At 37.0% G+C, this 20,972-nt stretch overlaps 1 protein-coding gene across 2 annotated transcripts in view; it reads left to right on the forward strand.

Annotated features, from left to right (window-relative positions):
- Nucleotides 1-2,904: 2,904 nt before the first annotated feature.
- Nucleotides 2,905-20,972, forward strand: part of GABRG2 (gamma-aminobutyric acid type A receptor subunit gamma2) — a 103,935-nt gene continuing 85,867 nt past the window's right edge. The window contains exon 1 of one of the 2 annotated variants that reach the window (XM_008255357.5): nt 2,905-3,405. In XM_008255357.5, the coding sequence (XP_008253579.2) occupies nt 3,299-3,405 (107 nt within the window). In that variant the 5' untranslated portion in view covers nt 2,905-3,298. The remainder of the gene's footprint in view (nt 3,406-20,972) is intronic. The other variant, XM_051843580.3, reaches the window with a different exon arrangement.

Below are 20,972 nucleotides of genomic sequence, written 5' to 3' on the forward strand. Positions count from 1 at the left end.
CAATATTTTTCAAACTTTGGCATAAATATCCATATGTGTATATATATATAATATTTACTCTGAAAATATGATTCATGTTTATCAAATGGTGTTTATGTGCATTATATCTTCTTAAAATGAGCAAGAATAAGTATGAGGCATAATTAACATGTGACTGCTTATGAAAGAAATTAACAGAACAGGACTCTTATAGATACCAGAATATTACTTGCAAAGTCTTAGAGGATTTATTTAAATATGATTTTACAGAGCAGTTACTAGCTAAGAAAGATCCACTGAGGAAGTGAGGCCTACGAGTCATATTTGGCACAGTTAAAACTGTACCAGATACTGTACTATACATAGTAAACTTTCCTGTAGGGATTTTCTTAATATATTGGGAAGTATTCCATTATTGAAATAGATTATAACTTTTAGGAATTACTGATTCTGTACTGGAAGTATCTTAATCATTACCTTTTGAAAGTGACAGCATGTATTCTCACAGTTGCATTAGAAGAAAGAATGGAAAAGAGAGAGAGAATGACAAAGAAAAGCAGAGGGAGGGAGTGTCATTATATTCTTAGAATTTTATCTATGAACTATATTGAATCTGTTCTCTTTGTATTAGTAACACATTAACATTGAAAAAAATGCAGCAAACTAACAAGCACTCTAAAAAACTTGCATTACAATACGAAATGGCCTGCATGACAGAATAGAACTGTCACTTGCAGGTGTTTTTTTTACTGTCTATAACAAAATCAGCAACTTGGTGGCCTGCATGCTATTTGGATTTGGCCTGTCTTGTGGTTTAATAAGTTAGTACACATCAAAGAACAATTCTTTTTTCTATCTCTTCTGGAAACTCTGACAGTAAGTAAGCAGGAGTAACTCTAGCTATACGCGGAATGATCACTCTGGGGTGTATGGTTTCTACCATTTTACTGATTCATAACTAGCCCATTTTTTTTCTTTAACTTACATGCTTGATTTTTTTACAAAGTGTGCACATGTATGTATGTGCATGTTTATACACACTTTAGTCTAAAATTATGATCAGATATGTTCATTTTCTACACAAACACACACACATACACACACACCTCTATGTCTAAAAATCTTATGACCTAGTACGGGCAAGGAACAAGATAATTACAAAGAAAAGAAATTTACTGGGCTGGCGCCGTGGCTCACTTCATTAATCCTCCTCCTGAGGCGCCGGCATCCCATATGGGCACAGGGTTCTAGTCCCAGTTGCTCCTCTTCCAGTCCAGCTCTCTGCTGTGGCCCTGGAGGGCAGTGGGGATGGCCCAAGTGCTTGGGCCCCTGCACCCACATGGGAGACCAGGAAGAAGCACCTGGCTCCTGGCTTCGGATCTGCGCAATTCCGGCCATAGGGGTTATCTGGGGAGTGAACCAATGAAAGGAAGACCTTTCTCTCTGTCCCTCCCTCTTACTGTCTATAACTCGACCTATCAAATAAAAAAAGAAAAGAAAAGAAATTTACATTTGTTCTATCATCACTTTAGATATAATGGAAAGAATTCCATTGATTGCTTATGAATGTTGTTCTTTTAATTGGATTTTGTCTAAATTCTACAAAAATAACTAAAGGCAGAGTTGTAAAATGATCAGGTAAACAGAAACATCTCTCAGGCTTTTTTGCTTCATTGCATCTCTTCAGTGCATTCACTGGCCACAGCAAGCAGTAATTCTCTTTCCCTTGGGTATAGAGTTAGCAATGCTTTGAGAACCTGTTGATCGGATGCTCTGTTTCTAGTCCCCCTGGACTTCAGCTTACTGAAGTCCCATTTCTGGAAGATTTTCTTCCTGCAGAAAAGGTTCAGTTAGGAGATAACCCTACTTTCTTGGAAGTGATCTGCTAAGTCCTCTACATCTGCACCTCTTTATAAACATGGCCATGGTAGTATCTGACCCTAGAGAGTCATGAAACACTCCTCCACTTTCTTCCCCAGGATCTGAGAACTGGAATTCCTGTATGTTGGTGTAACAAAGCTACATAGGGTTATCTCCCATACCATATTTCAGTATTCACTGTCACCTTCCCCGCAATTAAAAAAAATATATACATTAATACCACTCACTCACTCACTCACCCTAGGAGTTTTCAGGATTATTACCAAAAAGATCCCATCACCCCAGAAAAGTAAATTTTCACACAGCAAACAGAAACCTTTTTTGTATTGTTAAGTGTTCTCTCTTGCATTTCTCTGTGCCCTTCTACCATTCAATATGTAGTCCCCTGCTGAGGGGTTTAGGCTATGTTCTTTATTCAAGTTAACTAGTCCCAAGCAGTTATATTCTTCTAACTTCTAGTCGTGTGTGTGTGTGTGTGTGTGTGTGTGAGTGTTTACAATCTCACTGGGGAAGGAAAAGAGAATCCTGCAGAGTGTGGAATTTTTCTGTGTGTTTTAATTCCATCAATGTTTTCTCTCTTCATTCAAATTGAATCCACTAAATCCGGCTTCCCACAGAGGATGGTTTACAGAGAAAGAAGCACCCCTCCCCCACCTCCCCTTCCTCTCCCCACCCCAGGAGGTAATCATGATTTCTAAGACTAGGATTTTAAAATAAAGATTCTAGGCAAGTTGGAGGAGATAAGCCTTCTGCTTTGGATGACAAAGATTCTGGGCTTGCTAAAGCAGCTCTTGACCCCATGAACACCAGTCCTTACATACTGTGTGTGTGCGGGGAAGGGTTAAGAAGTGCTGGAAAGATACCACGCATGTGTTAATTCCTGCTGCAGCAGCGTGCATCACTTCCACTTTGACCTCAGTTAATCTGCGTGATAGTTAATCACGCAGAGCCACTAGTGGTTTTTTTTTTCCTTTTAAACACACACACACATGCACACACACACAAACACACACACACAGTCCTGCCCCTTCTAAGAGAAACACAATCAAAACAAATAAATAAACCTAAAATGATGGACCTGGGGGAGTATGCCTCAGTGTGAGGCATGAATGTGCGTGCCTTTCTCTGACTCGTTTATTTGTCTTGGCGTGTCTCCCTTCCTGGGCCCCTCCCCCTGACTCAACTACATTATTCCCCCGACTTGGAAGCTGCTGCCCTAGCTGACGCTTTGATGGTATCTGCAAGCGTTTGTGCTGATTTTATTTATGTCCCTTGAATATTAATTGCGAAGCTGGAAGCAACGCAGCTCCCCAGTGAGGAGACCTACTAGAGGCAGGTGGGGGGAGCCGACACTAGATCATAAGCATAATAATAATACAAAGGGGGAGGGATTCTTCTGCAACCGAGAGGCTAGAAGCGAGAGGAGGAAAAAAAAGCGATGAGTTCGCCAAATATATGGAACACAGGAAGCTCAGTCTACTCGACTCCTGTATTTTCACGGAAAATGACGACGTGGATTCTTCTTCTGCTGTCGCTCTACCCAGGGTAAGCTATGTCGTTTTCCGCGTCGTTTTGCTCCCGAGGGGTGGGGGAAGGGGTGGAGATGCGAAGCTAGGGAGACCACCCAGTTTTAAAGCACTCTTCTAGGATCTGGAATTTTATAATCTAGAGGAGCATGAAAATTTGGGGTAGGAACGGGAGGGAGGAAGGAGGAAGGTCACTTTCATTTATTTATTAATTTATTAGGCTTCAATTTTTTGTTTTGCTTTAGAGTGTAACATCTAACCTTACAAAGACTTTGTGTCTGTGGAATACCATTCTGACATCACCGCAATCTGATGTCGAGCTGGGCTTTGCTGATACCTGCTAGCATCTGAGGCCATGTTGAAGGCGTTTGGGGTGGGGGTCTGGAAGAGAACATTGCAAATGGGGTCCTGTCGCACTAGAGACCGATATGTGTGAAGGAGGGGTTGGGGGGTGGGGGCGGCCCCATCTCTGTTCACTGAAGTATTCTCTGCTTCTGCATCTGGGCATTCAGTCAGCCAGGTTTTCCATCTAACCCCACTGATTCGGCCGATGACTCCTTGATGGTCAAATACGGTTCAGCACCAGGGACAGCAGTCCCAGTTGGGACCAAAGAGAAGAGGCTTGTCTAACCTGGTAGAGCCTCTTCTCTAAATCTACACAGACCACCAGACAGAAGGCCTACCGAGTCTAGAGGTTCTAATGAAATCTGAAGTCCCTGCTCTGATTATGGCTACCCGCCCCCCAAAGGAGAAAGGGACTGTTGGGCGTGGGGTGTAGAATGTAGTTGAATGAATGAATGTGTGTTGGGGAGAAAATATGCCTGGAGAAGAGTGAGCCTTACTGCAGCCTTGAAAAATATGCTGAACGAGGTAAATGAGATGCCAGAATTCTGAAGTATGCATTCATGCTTTAAGGCCTTGATGTACTGAACAGAAAAAGGGAGGGGGGGAGTGAGGGAAATGGATTCCAGAAAATCCTGAGCATGTGTGTGATATAAAATACTTTGCATATAAATTAATTTTCCTGAACTTCTTCACCTCAGTAGTATGAGGGGAGTACCTCTCCATATGTGATAGTGCACCATCGAGACCCCTCCCCACCACCATCACCATAAGGATTTCCAGTCAGGACCAAAGGCAAATCATAGGTCCAGTATTTTCATTTCTTGCACTTGCCTATACTGCTATTTGTAAATAAAGCTCTATAAAGGATTGATTACTCCATATTCTCCACTCCTTAAAGAAAAGAAAAAAAACAACCAGCTTTAAAAGAACTCAAGACACTGCCCTAAAGTCTACTTGGGAGTTGACATACGAAAGGAGCTGACAAAGATAAGGTTAAACTAATTTTTAAAATTATTTTCTTCAAAATGTCTAGTGAAGTTCTTTGATCATTACTTCTCTATGGTGAGCTATAAAGAAGACTCAAGAAAAGCAAAGAGTAAAAGGTTATTTTTGGAGTTTTTCAGCAAACACAGGGTCTGCTTAACTCTTCTAGAACTTTTCATGTTTCTCCTTAACTATGAGTTTAGTAAGTATTTTCATTCAGGGTCTAAGATTAAGAAGTTTTCTGAGAAGAGGGCCTTTTACTACAAAAGATTTTATGTGTAATACATTTTAGTGGAATCCCATTAAAACAATTTCTATTCAAAATTTGCATACATATATTTAAATTTAATGTGTAACTTCTTGAAACAATTTATTTCAGAAATTAGAGAGCTGGTAGTTGCTTACTGATAGAAAATATCTTTCTCATGTTTGTACCATTTCTGAAACCTGTGGATTAAAATCTAGGAGGGATTTAGGTGGATATGTTTGTCTTACATCCATCCTAGTAAACAATTCTATAATCAAGTGGATAAAGATAAGTTCATTCCTATGTATGTTATTTCCAATGATAATATTTTAGTTATAAAAAGTTGAATTTTATTATGTTTAAAACAGTAGAGTATCTAAGACATCTCCTTGTTGCAATAGCTCTAATTTTTGTATTCCTACATCATATAAAAGCAAAACTTTAAGATTTATTTTCATTTTTACCAGAGTGGCCTAGATTTTCATAATATCTCTAAATATTGGGAGTTATGTGTCATGAAAACTCTCTAAAAGGTAATTTTTTGTGTTTTCTGAATAATGACAGAGAATGGAGCCATCACAGTTTGATGAAGAGAATGTGATCAGAGTTTCAGTTTGCTGCAATCCCATAAAAAAGTCTCTTAAATGGCAGAGTAGGTTTGGAGTGAAGTATAAGCTTTGAATGCTGAAGGTGATCCAGAAAAAAGACAATAAGTTACTGTTAAAAATGAGGACCTAAGGATACTTTTGGAATAAACAGTGGCAGTAGAATCACCTAGAAAATTGAAGCAAGCTAAAAAAAATTAAATTGACCTTTAAATTTAAATAAATCCTAAGAATAGTCTTTTCTTCCTTGATAAATGGCTTAACTCATGAGACTGTGCTAACACAAAAGTAAAACAAGGAGAAAAATGAAGCATCATAATGAGAATATTCATAATGAATATCTTTTCTTGCGAAATAGTTAATTTCTGAAGCTCCAAATGTTCTAGACTGTCAAATATCTTCCTTACAGTACTGCCATGAGAACTAGCTGGGAAACTTACTAAAATGGAGATTCCAAGTATACACTGGATGATTCTGAATCATTATTTATGGGGTAGAGCACAGAAGACCAGTAATATTCTTTTTCAACAAGTACTATAGACCTTGACTTGCAGAAAATATTTCTATACTTTTCTGATGTCCAAAAGCTTATTCGTCACCTTATTTAATATTTACCAGTACTTTGTATTTGCTGCTTTATATTCACTGAGTACAATGAATCAATTTCACAAGTATAAATCTCTTATTTATATGTAAATGATTGCAGTATTATAAAAACATATTAAAGAATAGCATGAAGAATACCAACAAGCCTACAACACATTTGGGAAGATAGTGGCTGAAAAAAAACATGTATTAGCATTAATGTAATTATATTCACAAATATATACTATATATTCATTTTTTATAATTTTCAAATTTTCATTGTCCTTTATTTTGTCTTAGAGCAAGAATATACTAACAGAAAAAAGTGCGAGACAATAAAAATATTTTTAAGTAGGAATAAATGCCAAAAAGAAAAAGTGTTTTTATCTATGAGACTAAACCAATCTTACACTTAAGAGGAATAAAGAATTACTGTTCAAGGATAAACAACAGAAATTGATAAAATTTTCGATAATGAATCTATCCTTTACTTTGAAGAGCTAGCAGTGTATTTTATAAAAGAAAATTAGCTTAAAAGATTTAGAAATTTTTTTTCTTATATTCCCTGAACAGAAATAGTTCAGGTAACTTTTCCTATGAGTTGTTAAAGATTTTTTTCTTATCCTCAGATTAAATTTTACATAGTTTTTACATTAAATAGGCTATTACCATTCATGTAAGATAAATATTATGATTTTTCAATGAAACCCTATTTCTTTATAGAATCCATCTACATGGAACCCCTTGTTATTCCCTATCTTCCCAAATGCTTCTTCATTTCACATAGTCTACCATGAGGCAAACATTACTTGACAAAAAAAATTATGATCCAATACTTCCCAGAATTCAGTTGCTTACCACTATCTAGACAAAATACTTGGTTTTTCACTTAAAAAATTAGACATGTAAATGTCTCCCTGATATCTTGGCTTTGTTTTGAATATACAGTCTACTCAAAATAATTCATTTATAGAATGCTTAATTTAATAATAGAGAGATTTGTTTCTGCACATTTTAAAACATGCTTTATGCCAAAGGGCTCCATTCCAATTGGAAGTTAAGACTGACTTTAGACGTTTTATCTTTGTTGTAAATATTATATTACTAGGCCCATGATTACCTCTGCTACAATTTTCCAGCCATTACAAGACAGAGCTTTTTAAATTTAAATACAGTGTATATATCTCACAGACAATTTAGTCCAGCTACTATACTCACTGATCATAAACCACAGAATTAGTGACAGATCTACAAAGTAATTAGCTGTAATATCAACAAATATATGCACATATATACCCTTATAAATGTATATATAGTTAGCATCTTATAGGTGTATATCTCTCTGTCCATTCACATATATACTTATCTTTACATTATATTACTTCTAGTTATTTACTGATTCTAGGCAAATCATGTAATGTGTCTATAATCTTGGTTTCCTAGTCTTTCAAATGTGGTTGACAATAATTACTTCTAAGAGTCATAATAAACATGAAATATATGTACATATATGTGTATATTCAATACAAGTGGATTTGAAAGTATGATTCATTGATTTCTGATTTTGAAGACCCCACATAGATCTCTTATAATGCAGTAGCAAATGGATGTATCCTTTTTTGCACAGATAGTTGAGTAACTTATCACATCTGGGAAAAACATCCCAACTAAAATACAAATTCTTAAGCACTTAGATTATGTGGGCACCCATGATGTTCAAACATTTTCCAAAATGCTCTAAACTTTTAATCAATCTACTGTGCTCAGCCAGTTTAATAGGAATACTTTGAGGAACCATAAATATGTGACATTCCAGTAAAGTGTACTTGTACTTACCTTTAATTTCTCTAACTCTCTGATTAGACCTTCAGATGATATAATCTAGAAGATATATTTTAGATCCAGTCACCCCACAAAACACATTAAAATGTTCAATCAATGCAGAGGAATGTTTTGAGATACTTAGTTGTCACCGACCATATCGTATTTAAAGAAAATATTATTGTTTTGATTAAAAATTCTAGGCAGAAATGTTTAGAAACAGTTTACTACTCAGTTGTTTTGTAAGTTTAAGAACATAGTAATTAACATTATTTAGATCCTAAACCAAAATGCTTAGAAAATATATTTCCTCAATGACTGTGTCTGTATAGTAAAGCATTGTTTAATCTGCAATTCATTCATTAGCCAGAAATGCAAATATAATATGTGCCATCCAACTGTTAGAAAAGACATCTTGCTGTCCATTGACCAAATTTATAGTGTTCAAAGTGTTCTTTCAGTTTTCTTACACAAGTTTAGAAAAATTAAAGACAAAACTGAGGTGACTACACTGAATATTAAAGTGGAAATTACATTACCGCTTCAATATCTGGATATCTCTATTTTCCCTATGTAGATATTGAAAGGTAACATCTCTAATCCCTACAACTACACAAGTAACTGCTTAATTAATTTTGTTATGGAATGAAATAATATCAAAGAATTTAAATTTAAATTTCTAGAGGATAAGAAGTTTAATAATAGCTAGAATTTCAACAGGGATTCACTATTTACAAGAATGTTTGTATCCATATTTTTATTTTCTTAGAAGACTTGTGTGTTAGATGAAAAAGAATACTTGATCCTTTTGACAACAGTAAAAACGAGATACATGAGGTTAGGAAACCTGTGCAAGACTTCTTGAATATTAACTGTAGGGAACATGAAGATGCCCCTTGTTGCATTCTTAACGCAGTATACAAAAAACCAAGGAGCAATTACCTTTTTTCTTTTCATAGGTAAGGAAATACTTGGATTGTTTTGAGACACAAAAGGGCTCTATGCTATGCCTTACTGGTAGGGTTATTTCCTATTCATTTGTTCCATATACTTGAGAGTAAATATCCTTTAAAAAGAAATAAAAAGCTCCTTTTAAATTACACATTAGTGGCTTAGGGTAAAAATAAAACTTAACTCTAAATCATATTAATCTCTATAGTGTTATGATACAAGAGCACAAAATATGGTAATAATTCTATATTATTATAAAAATCATTGTATAACTCTGCATAGATAAAGTACCATGTAACTGCTAAATAAGTAGTACTAATATTACAGTCTCCACCCATTCATAAAGAAAACCATATGAATACAAAATAATATAATGGTGGGGAAAACAAGGGATGTTTTTAAAGCAAAGATTCTTTGCTGTAATTGAAACCCTACCATGAACACAACTTTAGTTGTAAAACCAAAGTGTATGTAGTAAGACAAGTATACAGTGTGTTCTGTAATTTATTTAGGCATGTTTAAATAAAATGGCCCAAACAAAATGAGTATAATAAGTCAATACAATCTTGGTAGTACAAAATAAATGATGCTTTGTTTCCTACTTTGTTGGATATCAAAATGGAAAAACACATTTGAAACAAGTAGTTAAGTAAAATAAGCATAGGTACAAGAACAATAAATTAATGTAGTTTTTTTTTTTTAAGTAATTCATTAAGGGAACAGTATCTGAGCCAGGTCTGCTCTAGGCGCTGGGTGTGTAATTTTGGACCAACAGAAACCATGATGTCTGCCATTATGAAGTTTGCAATCTCATGGGGTGACAAGAAAGATCAAAGGGTTCTACAAATAAGAGAGACAGAAAAAGAGACACAGACAAATAACTCTTCTCTGCTGGTTTATCCCCAGATGCCCATGACAGGGCAGGCTAGGCATAGGCTGAAGATGGTAATAAGGGAAAAGAATTCTGGAATCCCGTGTGGGTGTGACAGGAATCCAATCACATGAGACATCACTGAGGCCTCTCGGGGTCCACAATAGCAAAAAGCTGGAGTAAGGAGCCAGGGCCAGGAGTGGAATTCAGGTACTCCAATGTGGGAAGCAAATGATCTAACTGGCATCTTCACTACTAGATTAGATGCCCACCCAAATTATTAGTTTAGGTAAATGCTACACAGAAGTTGCATAGTGCCATGAGAGTATATAACAGATTTCTAGAATGGTGAAGGCATAGGGCAGAGAAACTGCGATCTACAAAGTAGCTCAAGTCCTCCACAATCACAGTGGTTTGCTTTAATATAGCAGCGTTCTCTTCTTGCTACAATGGTCCTTGTTTTAGTTGTTATACTTAATTTCAGAAATTTTCATTTGAAAATGACTTTTTTTTTAAAGAATAGCATTTTTTGAAATGCTCTGAAAACAAATTTTGTTTAGTTTTTAAACATATGTGCATAGTTAAACAATTAAAATGGGATGCAGTGGTATATGATATTATCTTAACAAAGATTCAGTTTACTAATCAATAAGCAGTTAATGGGTTTTTGTTCCACCAACTTCCAACCAATCATATACGTAAACACAAGAACTTCAAGCATGTGCATGGAAATGATCTAATTATGTCATTACCTACTGGTACATGTTATGATACTTTGATAATACATATTAATAGGCAAATACAGGCAAGTATTTGATTGTTAGATTTATTATATTTCCCTCTATAGGAAAAAAAAGAACAATTGCCAACCAAAATACATAACCAGTTGTGAGCTGCAATTAATTTCAAAAATATTAAGGCATGAAGTATTAGGTACAATAGAATTAAATAGTAAAGTCAATTTTGTGGAACATTTTAGCAATAACTGCAATATATACTGTGTGTTGATTTTAAAGTATGTATAGGAGATTTTATTGCCAGAGTGTTTTTTTCAAACTTGATACATTTTAATACTTAAAAAAGAGAATAGATGCTAGTAATTATATGTTAATAATCAATGGATTTTCAAACATGATTCTTCTAGTACACTTGGTTAACTTTTTCTATTATAAAAAATGAGTTCATCGCAAGTAATCATTATTCTACAATAAAGTGACATAGTCTTATGCATATACACACAAATTTGCAACTTTGAGATGTCTTTTTTATTTATTAAAACAATACTTTCCCCATCATATTAAACATGATCAAAGAGCAAGCATTATCCTAGTGTTAATAGGCTGATTAAGATGCCCATGTTTCATTTCAGAATACATGGGTTTAATACCCAGCTTTGGCTCCTGACTCCAGCTTCCTCCTACTGCAGGGCATCAACATTATGATTCATGTATTTGGGTTTCTCCCATCACCTTGGGAGACATAGATTGAGTTCTTAGCTCTGGGCTTCAGAAACAGCCCAGGCCTGGATGTGGAAGGCATTCAGTTAGTAAACCAACAGGGGGGTCCTCTCTCTTTTTTGTCTCCCTCTCTTTCTCTCAAAAAAAAAAAAAAAAAAGAAAGAAAAGAAAAGAAAAGAAAGATTGAGTGAATTCATTTTCCTTTTAAATTATTCTAAAATGAAAGAATAAACTAAAGTTGAGGCTATATTTAGTTATCTCCCCTTTCTTAATGTAAAATGGTTTTCCTTAGTACTTCTTAGTAGGTAAAAATTAAAGTGATGCCGGCGCCATGGCTCACTAGGCTAATCCTCCACCTTGCGGCGCCGGCACACCGGGTTCTAGTCCTGGTCGGGGCGCCGGATTCTGTCCCGGTTGTCCCTCTTCCAGGCCAGCTCTCTGCTGTGGCCAGGGAGTGCAGTGGAGGATGGCCCAAGTCCTTGGGCCCTGCACCCCATGGGAGACCAGGATAAGTAGCTGGCTTCTGCCATCGGATCAGTGCGGTGCGCCGGACGCAGTGCGCCAGCCGCGGCGGCCATTGGAGGGTGAACCAAAGGCAAAGGAAGACCTTTCTCTCTGTCTCTCTCTCTCACTGTCCACTCTGCCTGCCAAAAAAAAAAAAAAAAATTAAAGTGATAATTCTTATAGTGAGTAACAACATCTAGATGGTGACTGTTGAAAACTGTCACTCAACCAAATTGTCTCATTTTAACTTTTCTTTGCTAGAAGTCTGTATTCTTTATTTTAATTTTTTTAAAAATAACTTTCATAACAAAACATATTGTCAGTTTCAAATGTGTGAATTTGGGATTCATTATTATTAATTCTCTCATCTCCCATATATTATTGACAAAGTTATTGAGAATTATAAAAGTTTAGTATTTGTAATTTGTTCTATTGTAAGGTAATTTTGTCTTTTTTTTTTTTAATATTTATTTGAAAGGCAAAGAGAGAGAGAGAGAGAATATCTCCCATCTGCTGATTTACTCCTCAAATGGGCGTAACAACCCAGTCTGGGCCAGGCTGAAGCTAAGAACCTGAAACCCCACCCAGGTTTCCCACTGAGTGGCAGGGGCTCAAGTACTGGCGCCACCTTCTGCTGTTTTCCCCGACACATTAGCAGGGAGCTGGATCAGCAGTCACTAGCACTCATTAGCAATCCTATATGGCATGCCCGTGTCATAGACCACGGCTTAACCTGCAGTGCCACAATGGCAGCACCTCCCAGACAATCTTTATAAAATTTATAAATTTATAAAAATTATCTTGGAGAAGTTCCTTAACAGTATCATGAACATTTGTTTTAAATCTACAGGACATTTGGATATTGATGCATTAGAACATATGATACCCTCCTCTAAAAATGCAGATAACAGAATTAGAGCCTTGTTTAGGTATCTGTATTCATTCAAAAATCTTTATGTTTTCTATATTGAGATGATGCTTCATCTGTGCATCCTGTGACTGACTTACTGAGTAGGCTAGTCTTAGAAGCGTGTGGCCTGGAAAATGTGCTTCTCTTTAAACCTCATCTGATGAATCTCTCTTCACCCAGACAGTATCTCAGGTAAAATCTTTTAACTTTCCCATTCATTTTAGGGTTTACAATCATCTCATTCTCAGCTACTGAATTCTCCAAATTAATACTTACTCTGTGATCAGACCTGACCAAGGATTTCTGCAGTTTCCTGGTATTCTTTTCTCACTTCCTGGTCACTCTCACCACTCTAAGATGCTTTCCCCCTCCTTCTCCAAAACTGAATGTGCAGGGAGAAAGGAGAGTCAACAAAGTGGGAAAAAAAATCTTAATTTTACCCTGTGGGTGACAGATTTCCTAAATTCTGAATCATTCTTTCACATGGGAATTGCATGGGTTTTATGGAGACAGAACTCTTCCTCCTTTCCCTTTGGGCACATCAGGATCACAGTATTCTTTGACCAGGGTTATATCCCATATTCAGCCATTGCAAGACACTCCCTCAACAATATCCAAAAGGCCGGCGCTGGGGCTCACTATAGCCTAGTATCCTCACTATAGCCTAGTATATCCTCTGCCTATGGCGCTGGCACTCTGGGTTCTAGTCCCAGTCGGGGTGCCGGTTCTATCCTGGTTACTACTCTTCCAGTCCAGCTCTCTGCTGTGGCCCAGGAAAGCAGTGGAGGATGGCCCAAGTGTTTGGGCCCTGCACCCGCTTGGGAGACCAGGAGGAAGCACCTGGCTCCTGGCTTCGGATCGGGTAGCGGCCATTTGGGGGGTGAACCAATGGAAGGAAGACCTTTCTCTCTGTTTCTCTCTCTCTCACTGTCTAACTCTGCCTGGAAAAAAATATCCAAAAGACACATCAATTCTGTGTTTGCTAGGCAGTTTTTAAAATATGGTTCCAACATGATTCTTTTATTACCACTTACTTAATTCGTAGGAAAGAAAAAACAAATCATAATTTAAAAAACCCATCAAAATTATATTGGATTCTGAATGTGGGGGTCACGTTCACTGTTAATTCAAAACACCCTATCAAACTTTAAATTTCTGCAGTCAAGAATCTGCTACTGCAGTCTTTGGACTGCTCTCATTGTAGAAAACATAGGGAAAATTTCCCTAAGAATTCTCTATCTACCTTCTCTTCAGAGGTCACTTAGAAGCAGATATATAAGTTTTCTTATGACTGAATGCAGTTACAGAAGCTTAAATGTCTTTTATCACTATGATATAGGAAATTCTTTACCAATATTTAACTCTTTGCTTCTATAAATACTTTAATTTTAAAGTCAACATTTTCTGGAATATATATGGCTATTTTGGCTTTAGTTATTTTTTCAATAAAATATACATAAGCCAAAAATGCCTTGTTAGTCTTTCTTCTGATAGACAGCATTGAGTGGATATTTGGACTTCCTTTCCTCTTTTCTTGAAGTGGCAGTGGGTCAACACCATTGTGGAAGCAAGGGTATGAAATTGCACAACTTTTCTATTCTTAGGCCAATAATCCTCTCCCTCAGAATTCTTCTCTCATTGAATCCTTAAATTTCTATTATGTAGGTATAAGGTGAGTGAAGGACAATGAACCCAGAACTGGTCTTAGCTTTCTCTAGAAAGTTCTGTCTCTTCTAGCACACGTGTATTAAATGAAAGCCTAGAAGCTACTATCTGCTTTTCATAGGTCTGGGACATCAGTCAGGAAAATGACAAGGAAAAACTGCATTGAATATTCTGCTCCCTGTGCAATGCTTTTCTTCTACATACCTGTTTGTTAACTTCTCCTTCTTCAAAGTATTGCTGAAGTGACACCTTCCCCAGGAAGTCCACATGGACCACTCCCTGTGATACTGCAAACTTCCCTTCACTCTTTACTCCTAATTCCTCTTACCACTGTCTAATTTTCTCTAAGTAATTATGTACATCTGTCAGTAATTAGAAGATTTTTGAAGTTATTTTGGCATTTGAAGTTGATTTTACATTTTATTCTCTAACTTTCTCAGCTAGAAGTCTGGATCCATGACAGCAGAGATATCATTTTATACTCATATCCAGGCTTTTTGAGCAGTGCTTTGGCAATAATAGATGCTCAATAATTATTTGCTTAATGAAATAATTGAAATCAGATCTTTTTTTCATGAGAGAGAAAAATTTAAAAAAAAACTTTCAACTATTCTACAGTATCTCACTTCAGGTTCAGCATAGATGGTTGCCACTAACAATAACAATAACAATAAAGCAGCAAGCAGGACAAATGGTACACTGTAGTGATTAAGAGCCTTGGCTATAGAAATAACTTAAACAAAATTCAATTCCCTAGCCCTAGCATTTACTATCTGATGGCCATAAACCAACTTATTTCATTTCACCTGGCCTCATTCTCTTTATATAGAGAAGGAAGATAATAACGCTTCACCAGTTTATTTTGAGTACTAACTGACACAATGCTTATGTAGCATAATCCAATAGATAATGCCTGGCACATAGTAAGCATTCCTTGCACGTCATTTTTGCTGCTGGTATTGTTCTTATTAGTACTACATGGTCATTTTTTCCTGGGGATATACCTAAGGGCCAAGCAGCCTCTCTATTCATGCTAACCTCTAAATTTCACAGCAGTGTAGAAGAGGGATTATTTTAAATAAACATTTCCCTATTCTCCAGTTTCCTGTCTTAATTTGTATGAAATAAGCAAAGCAGATAGAGATTCCTAAATTCCAGAATTCCTATACCGCTCATTTGTTTTAAGAAGATCATTATAGTAGAATTAATAATATTTCTAATAATGTAAATAAGGTCCCAATTTAATGACAAAAATATGCCACTATCTAGGACTCTTTCTTGAACACAGCAGCCCTAACTTATGTAAAAAATGTTCCTTTCCCAAAAATAGTGTGAAACCATTGTCACTCAAATGCCAAATAAGCAAAATTACTCATCTCATTATTCAGAGCAAACTGTGAATGATGCTAATATTTTGCTGCTCTTGATGGCCAGAGCTGGACAGCATGAAATGGAAACAATAGCTTTTAGTCTGAAGAATCATGAGAAAAGAGATAATCTAAGCTGATATTTTGTAACGAAGGTCATGACTAATTCTCTACTTTTCTTTGTACCTCATAAATGTGATCACAGAACAAAACTTAACGTGATTTGTCACCCAGGTTACAGAATCAGTCACGCCAAATATATATTTCTGATGCCAGTTTTGCTACCTTCTACTTCACTCTCTCTCTCACACACACACACACACAATAAAAATATATATCCCTCAGTCCACTGTGCATACTATTTTTAAATCAAGGACACAATTCATAATTACCAAACTGTTTAAGATTTAATGTACATTAGGATGAAATCTTAGTGTATTGCTATAGGAGCTATTTTTTCTAATATATTTACCACTGTGACTGCCACACAAATGTGCACATACATACATATACACATACAAGTGTACTTCATAAAGTCTGTATAAGTGGAACTAACGGATATGGTGCAAAAATATTGAAAAGCATTGTACATAAGAAACATTAATTATCTTAGAAAGTTTCTGAGGAAACAATCCAGAAGTGACTTAACTTGGTGACTGTGGTTCATAATCTGCTGCAAGGACATCTGAAGGTGCTGAAGAATCTATTCCCAAAGTCATTCCCCTTTGGCCCTTGAAAGAAAACTACTGTTTCTTGCTTTTTGGGATCTCATGGTATTGGAGATGTGGAAAGTGAGAAGGGGAAAAAGAAAGGAGAGAGAGGCAGAGAGAAAAAAGGAGATTCCATGATGTAAACAATAATTTGTAGTACAACAAATTATAAAAAGTTACCCATCATCAATCTCCCAGGTGCTGCTGATATGATAATACAGACCAACTCTAATAGATCATAGGTGGATCTACACAAAGTTGCTTTTTTAGTCTTTTTGGGCTGCTATTACAAAATGCAGATGAGGATAGCTTATAGACATGAGACATTTATTTCTGATGATTCTAGAGGATGGCAGGTGTCACATTCATCTGTAGGCATGGCTGGGTGTTTGTTCATGTTCTCTTGTGGGATGCAGACTCCCTTCTTCATGCATATTCACGAACAGCTGTGTGCCACACTATATTTTTATTAAATCCATTTATAATAAAATATTTAGCATGAAATGGCATGTGTTGTGTCTGGAAAATTACTTCAGGGTTTGTAATTCATGTATGCATACTCACTTTTTTTTTTTTTTTGGACGGGCAGAGTGGACAGTGAGAGAGAGACAGAGAGAAAGGTCTTCCCTTGCCGTTGGTTCACCCTCCAATGGCCGCCGCGGCCGGCATGCTGCGGCCGGCGCACCGCGCTGATCCGAAGGCAGGAGCCAGGAGCTTATCCTGGTCTCCCATGGGGTGCAGGGCCCAAGCACTTGGGCCCTCCTCCACTGCACTCCTGGGCCACAGCAGAGAGCTGGCCTGGAAGAGGGGCAACTGGGACAGAATCTGGTGCCCCGACCGAAACTAGAACCCGGTGTGCCGGCGCCACAAGGCGGAGGATTGGCATAGTGAGCCGCGGCGCCGGCCGCATACTCACTTTTACACTTCTATATTTTCAGAAATAATGATTAAGTACAATTCCAATTACAATTTATTTTTTAAAGCATGAAATAGAAAATATTTACAATAAGATTATTTTCAAATGCTAAAGTATCTCTATGATAAAAATTTCATATTGAAGATGACATGGTTTAAAAGAAAATGGCAGTGCTGGCGCAGTGGTGTAGTGGGTAAAGCTGCTGCTTGCAGTGCCGGCATCCCATGGGGGAACCAGTTCCAGTCTCTGGTGCTTCACTTCAGATTTAGCTCCCTGCTATGACCTGGGAAAGCAGTGGACGATGGCCCAAGTCCTTGGGTCCTTGCACCCACATGGGAGACCCAGAGGAGGCTCCTTTTTGGATATGCACAGCTCCAACCCTTATGGCCATCTGGGGAGTGAACCAGCAGATGGACAACTTTCTCTCTAACTCTGGCTTTCAAATAAAAAAATAAATAAACCTTAAAAATAAAGAAAATGAAAGATAGATAAGGCAGTACTACTTGTAAATGAGGAAAGGAAATTATCCCAGTATTTGAATGGATCTAAATACTAATACAAATGTAATAATAAATACTAGCAGAAATGTTATAGGGGCAGGTGTTGCGGCACAGTGGGTTGACCTACCACTTGTGATTACAGAATTTCATATAGAAATATGGTTCCAGTTTCTCCTACTCCACTTCCAATCTAACTGCCTGATAATACAGCTGGAAAGGCAACGAAGATGGTCCAAGTACATGTGCCCCTGCCACCCATGTGGGAGACAAAGATGGAGGACTGAGTTCCTACCTCCTGGCTTTAGCCTGGTTCAGACCCGGCTTTTGCCACCATTTGAAGTGTGAACTAGCAGATGCAAGACTGATTCATTCATATTCTCTCTCTCTCTCTCTCTCTCTCCTCTTTCTCCTCCTTCTCCCTCCCCCTTTGTAACTTTCAAATAAATATTTTTGAAAGATGATAAAATATTTTATAATATTCATTCTATAATTTACTTACAGATAATTATGTACCTGTATTTGATTTGTTTCATAACTACCTCTGATTTAAGGACATTGTATAACTAGATACACAACTTATGTTCAACCATTTTTAAAGCCCATAAATTTTTCAAAATCTGTTCATCTCTCACTTAAAATAGACTAGCAAGGGTTTTCATTAGACTCTTGTTGAGCTCTGAAGTGCTGTGTCAAATGTGGAAGAAAAAAAAATATAACATGGAAAATCACAAGTGTTGGGTCAACCCAATGTGCCACAATACCTGCCCCTAGAACATTTATATTAGTATGTATTATTATGTTTGTATTAGTATACTTAGATCCATTCAAATACTGGAATAATTTCCTTTCCTCCTTTACAAGTAGTACTGCCTTATATATCTTCCATTTTCTTTTTTTTTTAAGATTTATTTATTTATTTGAAAGCCAGAGTTAGAGAGAGAGAGTGACAGAAAGAGAGAGAGAAAGTTGTCCATCTGCTGGTTCACTCCCCAAATGGCCATAAGGGTTGGAGCTGTGCGGATCCAAAGAGGAGCCTCCTCTGGGTCTCCCATGTGGGTGCAAGGACCCAAGGACTTGGGCCATCATCCACTGCTTTCTAAGGTCAAAGCAGAGATCTGGATCTAAATGTTACATTTCTGCTTTTATACTTATTTGAGTTGTAATTGGATTCCTGCCTTCAAAAAATGTTCATTGGGTTCCTAATACTTAGTTGGCCTTGTACTGTGGGATGGGATAACATAATGAGAAAAACAGACACATTGATCCTTATGAATTTTGTGGTTTGAGAGAAGACAAACAGTAAACAAATATACATTTTATAAAAAACTTCAGGTTGTGTTAAGTGTTAAAGAAATGACTAAAACATGTGGTATAATGGAAAAAAATAAGAAAAATCTTTATTTTATGTAGGACAGTCAAGAAAGGCCATTATGAATAATTGTATAAAAAGTTGAAATAATTAAAAAAAAATTGATATTGTAAGTGACTGAAAATAATTTATCTCTTAAACCTATGAATAGTCATAGGAAATAGCAGGTGCAGAGGACCTGAAGAAAATAAGAGCTTGTTCTAATTTGGGAAATAAAACAAGGCCCAGAGAGCTGGAGGACAGTGATCAAGGATTAAATGCAAGTCTGAGAAGCAAGACACTGTTTTCTAATGCACGACCTTATAGCCAGACTAAATAACTTTAATTGAAAATTAAATTAAGGGACCCAGACCTGGGGAAATAGTTCATATGCAGGACCAATAATTGCATTCTTAATGAAGAAGTGTGTCCCTATTGTTTGGAAAATGATGAGAATTTCTGTTTATTACCCATTTTTAGTCTCTCTCTCTTTTTAAAACTTTTATTTAATAAATATAAATTTCAAAAGTACAACTTTTGGATTATAGTGGCTTTTTCCCCCATAACTTCCCTCCTACCCACAACCATCACATCTACCACTCCCTCTCCTATTACATTCTTCATCAAGATTCATTTTCAATTATCTTTATATACAGAAGATCAACTTGGTATATACTAAGATTTCAGCAGGTCACACCTACACAGATACACAAAGTATAAAGTACTGTTTCAGTACTAGTTTTACCATTAATTTGCATAGTACAACACATTAAGGACAGAGGTCCTACATGGGGAGCAGGTGTACAGTGATTCCTGCTGTTGATTTAACAATTGACACTCTTATTTATGACGTTAGTAATCACTCGAGGTTCTTGTCATGAGCTGCCAAGGCTATGGAAGCCTCTTGAGTTCGCAAACTCTGACCTTATTTAGACAAGGCTATAATCAAAGTGGAAGTTCTCTCCTCCCTTGAGAGAAAGTACCTCTTTCTTTGATGGCCTGTTCCACTGGGATCTCACTCACAGAGATCTTTTCATTTAGGTCATTTTTTTTCTTTTTTTGCCACAGTGTCTTGGCTTTCCATGCCTGAGAAACTCTCATAGGCTTTTTGCCCAGATCCAAATGCCTCAAGGGCTGATTCTGAGGCCAGAGTGCTGTTTAGGGCATCCACTATGCTATGAATCTGTTAGTCTCTTAACAATTAATTTAGTTATTGATTTTTAACTTTCTTAGAGTTATTCAGAGTGGAGTTTTATATTCTCCTGTAAAATCTTAGTAAGACCAAGAAAGAGTTATTGGATTCTGGTATTATGTCAATTATTTGAAATGTTTTAAATATTTTATGGTGCTTACAAACTTATTGTAGTATGCCGGCGTCGTGGCTCATTAGGCTAATCCTCTGCTTGTGGTGCCGGCACCCTGGGTTCTAGTCCCAATTGGGGTGCTGGGTATTAGTTCCAGTTGCTCCTCTTCCAGTTCAGCTCTCTGCTGTGGCCTGGGAGGGCAGCGGAGGATGGCCCAAGTGCTTGGGTCCCTGCACCCGCATGGGAGACCGGGAGGAAGTACCCGGCTCCTAGCTTCAGATCGGTGCAGCACCGGCCGTGGCGGCCATTAGGGGAGTGAACCAATGGACGGAAGACCTTTCTCTCTCTGTGTCTCTCTTACTGTCTATAAATCTCTCTGTCTCTCTCTCTCACTGTCTAACTCTGCCTGGTTAAAAAAAAAAAAAAAACTTATTGCACTATATTTAACTAATATGTTTGAATGGATTTATTTTTATGGAGTTTATTCATTGTTATC

The sequence above is a fragment of the Oryctolagus cuniculus genome, chromosome 6, assembly GCF_051225735.1.
Source record: "Oryctolagus cuniculus isolate XC-2025 breed Fujian yellow rabbit chromosome 6, ASM5122573v1, whole genome shotgun sequence".
NCBI lineage: Eukaryota > Metazoa > Chordata > Mammalia > Lagomorpha > Leporidae > Oryctolagus > Oryctolagus cuniculus.